At 42.3% G+C, this 9,904-nt stretch overlaps 1 protein-coding gene and 1 long non-coding RNA gene across 8 annotated transcripts in view; one reads left to right on the forward strand and one right to left on the reverse strand.

Annotated features, from left to right (window-relative positions):
• Window positions 1-3,917, reverse strand: part of SREK1 (splicing regulatory glutamic acid and lysine rich protein 1) — a 30,928-nt gene extending 27,011 nt beyond the window's left edge. For 4 of the 7 annotated variants that reach the window (XM_071730346.1, XM_071730345.1, XM_071730343.1 and 1 more), the window contains exon 1: window positions 396-529. Coding sequence is in view for 3 of the 7 variants with exons in the window: in XM_071730340.1 (XP_071586441.1) it covers window positions 396-529; window positions 3,437-3,597 (295 nt within the window). In the remaining 4 variants the exon portion in view is untranslated. Of the gene's footprint in view, window positions 1-395; window positions 530-3,436 lie in introns of those variants that run through there. The other 3 variants (XM_071730340.1, XM_071730339.1, XM_071730341.1) reach the window with 2 other exon arrangements.
• Window positions 3,918-4,248: 331 nt separating this feature from the next.
• On the forward strand, window positions 4,249-6,144 carry LOC139789499 (uncharacterized). Its single transcript, XR_011723186.1, has 3 exons — window positions 4,249-4,549; window positions 5,203-5,352; window positions 6,049-6,144. It is a non-coding gene; the product is annotated as an uncharacterized lncRNA (long non-coding RNA).
• The last annotated feature ends 3,760 nt before the right edge of the window (window positions 6,145-9,904 follow it).

Raw genomic sequence — 9,904 nt, forward strand, 5'->3', positions numbered from 1 at the left:
TAAGAACCACACTGCAATCAATGCTATTGGTGCAAGGTAACTGCATAATCGTTTCAGTGCTCTATTGACTTCAGTGAGAACTTTGTGTTTGTATAAGCTTGCCAACACAAACCATATTGAAGCAAATTATTTTACCTTCTCTCCCCTCAGAATGTAGTAACTATGGCAAACTGCGTTATGCTAGTTTAAATCAACTGCTTTTTTCTAAAGATGAATTTCAACTATATCTATACATAACTGGGTTTCTTCATTCAATTTTCAATTACATTTCAAGACTATTTTTCTCAAAAAGGAATAAAATAACAACAGAGCACCACCTCCTTACATAGAAAGCTTAAAACAATTAGCAGACATGACAAACATCAACATTACAGAAGAATGTCTAAAATACTAACCTTCTGCACAGGGCACAACTATCAAAGCTCTGTCAATAAAAACCGTGTTAGTTAGATGCTGGGCCACACCAACACTTGATGCTTCACGAAACTTAATATAACATACTTTGGAGGAAAAAGCAAGAGGTGCGTTGCTGCAAGATAAAAGGAAAAAAAAAATCACAACAATTAGTCACATGAAACTCTACGCATGTATTTTTAACTACTACTCCTTAATAAAAAATAGGTTTTATACTTCCTGAAAATGATAGCCAAACTAACAGAAATTCACGTGTACAGAAATGTATACTATGTTGTCTACTGACTATGTCACTGTAAAGTACAGCACAGTGTCTCCTTTCCAATGGAACGTTATGGAAACAAAAAAATCTGCTCATTACCAAGGCTCATTTTCTTTTACAATTTTGCTAACAGGACTGACCAATACATTTTTAATTACTCGTGCATTTTTACTCAACATATTTGTCAGGTAAATTATTTGTATTTATCTCTCTCTCTCGCTCTTTTTTTTTTCTTTTTTTTTTTCTCTCTCTCTCCAAATAATCCTTGTTTAGGAAAGTCAGACTGCAAGCCAAATCATTTCAGTGGGTTCTGCAGGTATTAGCATGTAGTAATTGACACTGTCTCTTAGAATTAACAAAACTGCTTTCATGAAGACAAAAGGTGTTATTCAAAGTTCTTTCAAATGTTAGGTCTTGTTTCACTAATGTACAGGATAATACTGGAGGAGGTAGGAGGAATTTACTATTAAGCTAGAAGGAAGGAAACTTGTAATTTGGTTTTCTGTTGGCAAGTATACCAACACAAATGTGAGAAAGCAACACAAACATTGTAATCTTGACTAGGACCAAAGAGGCTTGCTTAAAAAAATGTATTCCCTACTCAATGATTTTAACCTTTATAGGACCAAGTTTTTTCCTTGTATGAAGGAAGTACGGGCAAAATCTTCAAAGGAAGAATGCAGTGGGATATTGCTGGAACATCAGCAATTTCCATTTGAAAAAAATGAGATGTTTGCTATCTCCTAGCAAAGCAGTAACTCATGCAACATAGGCCAAATAAAACTGTTCACTCTTGACTCTACCTCAACTGAAAAAGAAACACAACACTTATCAACTTTCTGGAACCACCAGAAGCAGTTCATGTTTAGCCCCGTCCACCTGGTAGTCCCTCAAATTCCAAGTAGGCTTCCCCACAGTTGTATGGAATTAATTTAGACTTCAGTATTTAAATACAGGCTGAGAAGCTTTAGACACAGTATTCCATCATACTAATTACTAATCTGTAGATATACTGTCTACTGTTGAGCATTATGAACCAAACCAGAGGTTCATATCCATTTGAAAAAATATGTTCAGCAAAGGCAAAACTATGACAAAAATTGCAGTAATTTCCTTAGCGTGCATGTCCTTTTTTACATGCATGAAATGATGAAGACAGACAACTTCTCTCTGCTCTACAAACTCGTATTTTGTGTGCAAGCTGAATATTTGCAGTAGAGAAATAGAAAACAGACTGGAATTCTATACAATGGAATATATAACTTCATTTGACCTCGCTGCTTTATCTATTACAGAAGTTTGGATAATAGTCTTTTAATGTTACACCGTATAATATTCTTCAAACAAGAATTGTTGACTTTATTTTTTAACTATATTTCTGTACAACAGCTAGCAAATGGGGGCCCAGTCTCAGTGAAAGTTTCCCACTAACTCAGGTGACATAAATACTCTCAGATGACTGAAAGCTACTATGATTTTCTTCCTCTTATTCCTCAGCATGGAAAAGTAAAAAGAGCATATTAGTATTTGTTGTTAAGTAGTCAGTAACCATGTGACCCCTAGTTCACTAATTTAACTGAATGAATTTTTATGTTTTTCACCCAGAAACGACACTGAAAAGTGAGTTTTTGCTGTTTGATTAAGTCCAGTTTCTGCTATTCTTATTTAATTACATTAAGGATAACTGGTTTGAAAGGACACTTCTGTCCACTTCTAGTACAAGAGGTGTGTTCAAAAAAAATTACTTCTAATCCTCCCCTGTTCTGTTGATCACCATCGACATGGGAGAAAGAATATTGTTACTTTTTTTAGCCACCCTAGCATGCAGCTGACATAATAACAGCTACAATGCAAAGAAACGTACCATTTTTACTAACTTTCATTTATTCCACATACACCTTAATAGCAGCGTTTCTATACACAAGGCACGGCAATTAGGCAATTTCAATCCCGCTGTGAACATCTACTTGGCTATTTGAGCTCATGTTTGAGTGGCTGTTTTCTGGACAGCAACAAGAAAAAAAAGGCAGGCAGTAAAAAAAAGGCAGGCAGTAAAAAAAAGGCAGGCAGGAAAAAAAAGGCAGGCAGGAAAAAAAAGGCAGGCAGGAAAAAAAAGGCAGGCAGGAAAAAAAAGGCAGGCAGGAAAAAAAAGGCAGGCAGGAAAAAAAAGGCAGGCAGGAAAAAAAAGGCAGGCAGGAAAAAAAAGGCAGGCAGGAAAAAAAAGGCAGGCAGGAAAAAAAAGGCAGGCAGGAAAAAAAAGGCAGGCAGGAAAAAAAAGGCAGGCAGGAAAAAAGCTCCAGGCCTGGAGCTCTCTCGCCCCGATCCCCTCCACTAGGTCACAGCGAAGAGAAAAATGGTCCCCAGAAAGGGGTTTTGAGGAAAACGGCGGAAAGAGAGCTGGCACCCGGAGAGCGATCTGGAGCAGCGTAGGGGCACCCTGTGCGGGCAGACCCCCGCGGCCGCGCCTGCCGCCACGAGAACACAAAACCCGCTGCTCCAGAGACGCCGCAGAGCCTCCGCTCATTCCAGCCCGGGCCGCCATCTTAAGTGCGGGAGAGGCTGCGGGCCCCCGCCGCTCCTGACACACAAAGGGGTGGGGCCACGTGACCCCCTCCCCGTGCGGGAAGCCCTGCTGCCCACACTTAAGATGGCACATAGGGCCTTCTCCCCCTTCACTCCTCTCAGCCCTCCCGGACCCTCTAGACCCCTTCCTCCTCCCAAGTCTCTATCGCTCCGGAGGCCGGCGCAGGCCCCACTTACTCCGGGGGATAGAGCCGCAGCTCCTCGATATCTCCCAGGAAGCCGAAAAGAGTCCGCATCTGCTCGCTGGTCACTGCCGAGGAGAGGTTCGTGACCTGGATGACAGACGTGGGGCCCAAGGGGAAGCCCAGCGGCACCCCGATCCCTCCGCTGTTCATCATGGCGACGCCTTCACGACCGCTCCGCTCGCGGCGGTGCCACACACGACGGGAGAGGCGGGCCTGACCACAGACGGGAGCGCGCGGCGCTTGCCAGAGCGTCGCGGCGCGCGGGCGCTCTAGCGGCGAACTCTACTGCTCCCTGGAGGAGTTTCTGAGCGGCCAGCCGCTCGTCCCCTGCCGCCTGGCGCTGCCGGGGGAGAGAGCGCCCTCACCCCGCGAAGCCCGGCCTCAGGCGGACGCGGTGCCCGCAAGCCAGGCCGTGCCGCGCCGTGCCGCGCCGCGCCGTGCCGTGCCGCCCGCAGACGCCCCGTTGCCAGGCCTCAGAAGCGGACCGCGCGGCAGCGCGTGCAGGCTGGCGGTAGACGGCCGCGCCCCGCCCTCGGCCTCACCTCAGGGGCGCCGCGGGAGGCGGAGCGGGGCCGGGCGGAGGGGCCGCAAGGTCGCTCCCTTGGGCCCCAGGCTGATCCGGGCGCGAACGGGAGGCCCCAGCGCCTCGGTGCCATGCAGGGAAGCGAGAGGATGCTCAGACCCCGAGTACCGAAGAGTTTCGGTACAAAGCTCCACCTGTAAGAGGGCAGGTTTGGCGTGAAAGACACTGAACGGTCTGCCAGCAAATTAAATAGGTCCACAGGAAATGGAAATAAATAGCCAAGATCAGGAAGAGGCAGCTCAGTTACTTGATGGATTAAACCCTTGAAAACGGCCTGTATTTAAACAGAAAGGGTTTTGTACTGGCATAAGTTGTTAAAGATCTGTTATAACTTGACTGGGAAGCTACCCCAATTAAATTGATATTACCAGAAATTACACTTCAAGTTCTGCTTAAAAATTAAATTGGCTGGAGAAAATTAGACTGAGTGCTATGCGTGTGGGCGATCACAAGGGTCTATCTGCAGACTTTCTTTGGTAAAGAACTGTGCCTTTTGGCACTTGAAGATTGAAGTTTTCGAATGTGAGTATTTTAGGTTTTAGAATTCTTATCTAAGATTGTATTTCCTGATCTTTCCACAAGGTTTAAGAAGTATTGACTGGGAAATGTTAATTTCCAAGTGCCATTAGCAAAATGTTGGCAATTCAGAAAGAAGTTACAGTGAAACCTATTTTAGATGATCAGGAGAGAAATCTTTTTCCGTATAAGAAGTTGTCTTTATGGTAGGCAGTGGGTGGCCTGTTAGAGGTGGACATCAGTGTGTGGTACCTGTTGCGTTTCCCAGGGCAGGGAGTGGAAGTGAAGTAAGACTGAGACAGAACTGCTAGAAAGCATTCACTAGCCTTCTTTAAGTGGAGTCTTAAAGACTTCCAAAGAATAGTATTCATAGAGCTCATCTGTTTGGTATAAAATCAAATGGTTTTCTAAGTTTTAAGCAGTTTACAGAAAATAAAATTGGACTAGAGATTCAGCTACTTCTGGGGCATGGGTAAAATTTGCCTCTGGAAATCCCAGAGGTTTGAGACCAGTGAGGAAGTCTGGAGCAAGGAAGACACCCTTTGGAATCAGACTAAATTAATTGTACACACAATAAGTCTATGGGACCTTATGAGGTGTACCTGTCAGTGTTGAGGAAGCTAATCAATGTCATTGTAATTATCTTTGAATGGTTTTAGTGTTTGGAGGTGAATGTCACCCATAGATTCTAGATTGGCAAGAGGGAGCATCTGTAAAACTATGGGCTGGTCAGCCTCACCTTGATCTTTGGGCAAGTGAAAGAGCAAAACCTCCTGGAAGCCATTTTCAAACACGTTAAGGACAAGAAGGTAATTGATAGTTTTGAGCATGTATTTATGAAAATTGCCTTGCTTACAGGGTTGGCTTCAGTGGCACAAATTCCCACTGCCAATGAGTCAATGGTGATGTACCCCAGGATCAATATTGGGTCCAACACTGTTACATTATCATTATTTCTTCACTGATAATCTGGACAGTGGGACATAGTGTGACCTCAGCAGGCAGATTTCAGAGGAGGGGCTGATACTGTGAAGTATACGTGCTTCCATTCAGAGGGATCTCAGAAGACTGGAGGAGGGGGCAGACAAGCAGGAAATGCAAGGTCCTGCAGGACCTATGCAGGAATAACCCCATGCAACAGTTTATGCTGGAGGCCAACTGTCTGGAAAACTGGCTGTTAGAAAAGGACCTGGAAATCCTGTTTAACAAGCTTAACATGAGCAAGCAATATGCTCTTATTCCAAAGAAGGCCCACAGCACCCAGGGCCACATTAGCAAGCGCATTGCCAGCGTGTTGGGGAAGGTGATCCTTGCCTTCTACTCAGCTCTGGTGAAGGCTGCATCTGGACTGATGTGTCCAGTGCGAGGCTCCCCAGCTTAGGAGGCTTCTTGCCAGGTGCCAGGCTCTTCTCACTGGTGTCCGGTGACAGGACAGGAGTTAATGGGTGCAAATCAAAATACAGGAAATTTCATTTAATAGTAAGAAAAAAATCTTTGTTTTACAGTGAAAGTGGTTGACTGCTGGAACGGGTTTGGCAGAGAAGCTGTACAGTCTCTATTCTTGGAGATACTAAAAAGCTGACCTCAGTAACCAGTCCAGCTGATGTTGTTGGGAGCAGGATGAGGTAGGACTGTGTGATCTCAACAGGGCCCTCGAGTCTTGGGAACTCTTATGATTCTGTGAGATTTAAAGGTAATATAAGTCTATAAAAAGCTTTATCTCAAAACTTTTGTGTATATATGAACATCTCAATGATTAATTTTCCTCACTCACAGTAAGACCAGCTAATCACAGGGGTTTGTACCTGTTGAAGTATTTGCTTGTATGCCTCACTGGTTTTCCCACTTATCCCACAGTATTATTCTCTAATCACCCATTATTTTCTGTATGGTGATGTAGCACCTTTCATTCACCTGACTTACTCAATACTATTAAACAAAAAAGAATGACCAATAGGTATATTCAGGGAAGAATGGCCCATGTGGTGGAAGGATGGCTGTATGACTGATATTCTTGTCAGTGCACATTTATCAGCTCTGCTTGGTTGTAAAATTGTAAAATCACTAGATGTTTCTGTGTAGGCTGTTTACATATCAGTTCACATTAATGCATTTGCAGGATGCTAAACAATACACTCTTTGTTCTTTGTTTTTTTAAGTCAAACTATCATAATTCTGCAATTATGCTCTGAATTAAAAATAAAACCCCTAGCACTCCTTAGGAAAAAAAATATTTCCAAACATTAAAATAATCATAGCATAAGTTTGACTTCAGGTAACTTCTGACGCGTTATTGAAGCTTCAAGAAAATTTTGAGCGGGTGGTACAAACATTTAAATTACTGCCATCATTTAACCACAGCTGGCGACATTATTTTTTGTTAAAACATTCAAGTTGTGTTCAGTACACCACTATTTCTTCATTTAAGATGGTGAATTTATGTTTAAGCTTATATTTCAATATTTAAGAGTGATTAAATAGACATGTATCAATCCAGTGAAGAGATACAAATGAAAATAAAGTACTTTTCTTCTGAATGTTCTTTCACAAGCAATACCAGGATGCCACTAAAAGCCAGTATTTTTGTATAGCTTTTGCTATGTTTGTTTCCATAGACAATAGCTTCAGACTATACAACCAAAATTCTAATGTTTTGCATATATGTGGATGTAGAGCACAGAAAATAAATGTGTGTTTTACAACACAAATATTCCTCTGTTGTGAATTAATTGAGGCGTAATCTTCAAATGCCAGCCTCCTATTACTATTCAGAGTAGGTTGCCTGTTTGAAGTGACTTCTGACTCTGTTTTTCCAGTTTTGGCCCAGATGCATGCTCCAGGTGGGGATATTTTTCTGCCTCTCATAATAAGTCATAATTCTTTCAATGTATAAATTCACACAGAGTTGCTTTCCAAGTTTTGCACATGGCCAAAAGCTCAGTTCTGATAGTATGAGCAGTTTCTTGTCAGAGTAGGTGGTTAACATGAAATCTGAAAACAAGGGTGGATGTTTTGCCTACACATACAGTTATTCCAGCACACTTTATTTTGGAATAAAACTGCATGTAGAATTAGGATTTTTGAAATATCTAATGCAATTCAGTTTCACACCTTGGTTTAACTTGAAACAACTTTCAAATACAGACAAATCAAATGTTAACTTTGTAGTGTTCCACAATCCAGTTATTCTCAATTGCTTTCACTCCCTTTCCATTGTTATACCACTCAGGCTTATCAGATGCTCTCTTTCTAGTATATACCTTTGTATTTTGTTGAGTTTTATGTTGGTTTATTTGTGGGTTTTTTCCCTAGTGAGACTGAACAAGACAGGACAGCAGAGGAGAGGTATATGTGTAAAACAAAATTTATTGTAAATAGCAAAGCATCGTAAAAGCTAGAGTAAAAAGGCATAAATCAGATTATATGAGTGGTACCATATTAGATTAGCACAAAAAAGGTCTCAGGGTAGCAAACGAAGAAGTATCTTAATAAAATATGCAGGTAATCAGACATCTGGGTTTCTAACTACAGTGTATTTCCATGTTTCCTATATAGTTCATGTAAGCCTGAAACCACAGCCATTAGGGGTTACCTTGACCAGGAATTAGGAGAAATAACATTGTCAGGGTCTGGAATAGTAATTGGAATACTGCATCACTGTTTGCCATTGGTATCAGCAGTAGGCTTTCTCGCTGGGTTCTAGTAGCTTCCACCATCTGGCAAGGTGCTGTAAAAAAAATAACCTTGGCAGGGAATATCCGAACATGTTACCCCTTTGAAAAGAAAGAAAAGAAAGGAAAGCAAAAAAAACAAGAAGAAAGGAAAGACAGGGAAGGGAAGGGCTACCCATATGGGAGAAACCCAAAGGCAAAGTCCTGCAATCAGTGTTAGCATCAGTATGCCTGCTTTCAAAGCTTACTAATAACCCAGACACCACTGCCACTTCCCTCAATATGTACTTATATAATTGGCATGTGCTTTAACCCTTTAATGCTATGCAGGGGATTCCCAAAGATAGTGCCTTTTTCCAAAGCTCATTCCTTTACTCTCATGTATAGAGAGGCTTGTATTTCTGTTTTGTCTTGTATCACAGGAACAGTAGATTTGAAAGTTCTCACCCAGCTTTTGAAGGACTTCTGCCCTTCACATTTAAAAACTTTGTTAGGTGATTAAGTTAGTTCTGACCAGCCTGTATCTCTGGCGTGACTCACTCTATCATCTACAATTTCTGCCCACGTAAGGATTGGTCATCTCGGCTGACCATCTCGTAACCCTTGATTTTGAAACCCATCTCTACTCATTTTTTCTTGGCATTCTGTCAAATAGGTTTTTAAGTCTTCCAGGGCACTGTCTAAGAGAGTTTTTATCATACCAAGGTTTATCTCAGCAGTGCCTGTGATGTCTCTACACAACCATACATTGCCTGCAAGCAAGCTGCCTTTGTAATAGCAGTAGATAATTCATCAACTGACTGGACAGGTGCAACAGATGGCTTTCCTCTTTCCTTCATATCTATTCCCTCAGTCCAGTGGGCAACCTGACTGGTGATAGAATGGTCACTTGGAGCAGGACCAAGAATTAGTAATATTGGTAGACCCCCAAACCCTTTGGCTTCATTACCATCTAGCATTTCTGTGTCTCCTCTGACTCCATAAATAATAAGTCACTGGTTCTCCTGGCTGTCATCCATACTTATCCTGTGACTTTGACATCTGCAGAGGGTCTCAAGGAGCACCTTGCAGTTCTCCTTTTACCTACTTGTGGCCCTTCTGATAATTCAGCTTTAATTATGGGCCTCATTTTTAATACTAAATCCTCCCCCTCTTCAGGAACTAAAGGTTCAGTTATTATAGAGGGAGAAGCAGTAGCAACTGCAACTGGCATCAAAGAAGCAGTAAGGGCAATGCCTGTAGTGTAAGTAGCAGTAATGCAGCAGGCACTGTGTTTATTACAGAAGGAATTGCAGCCACAACAGCGTTTACTACAGCAGAGGGTGACACAACAACAGAATTTGTAATCTCAATACAATCTTGTAATCTCTTAACAGCATTTGCAGTGGGATGGGCAGTACAAATACCTGCCGTTCAGGGAGAAGCAAGTGTTGGTAGAGGATGCCATTCATCCTTCTCACAGTCATCCTCTTCTTCAGAACTAGAACTCTCCTAAAGCAGGCTGTCCCGGTGTGCTGAAAGGCAAGCCAGCAGGGAAGACAACTGGTCTGGCTGAACAGGGAGATTTTGAAAGAAATTAGGGTAAAGAAGAGAGCCTACCAATTATGGAAAAAAAGGCTAACTACTCAGGAAGAATTTAGGAATATAGTTAGGTTGTGTAGAAAGAAAATTAGAGAGACAAAGGCACAAC

Source organism: Heliangelus exortis, chromosome Z (genome assembly GCF_036169615.1).
Source record: "Heliangelus exortis chromosome Z, bHelExo1.hap1, whole genome shotgun sequence".
In the NCBI taxonomy this organism is placed as follows: Eukaryota; Metazoa; Chordata; class Aves; order Apodiformes; family Trochilidae; genus Heliangelus; species Heliangelus exortis.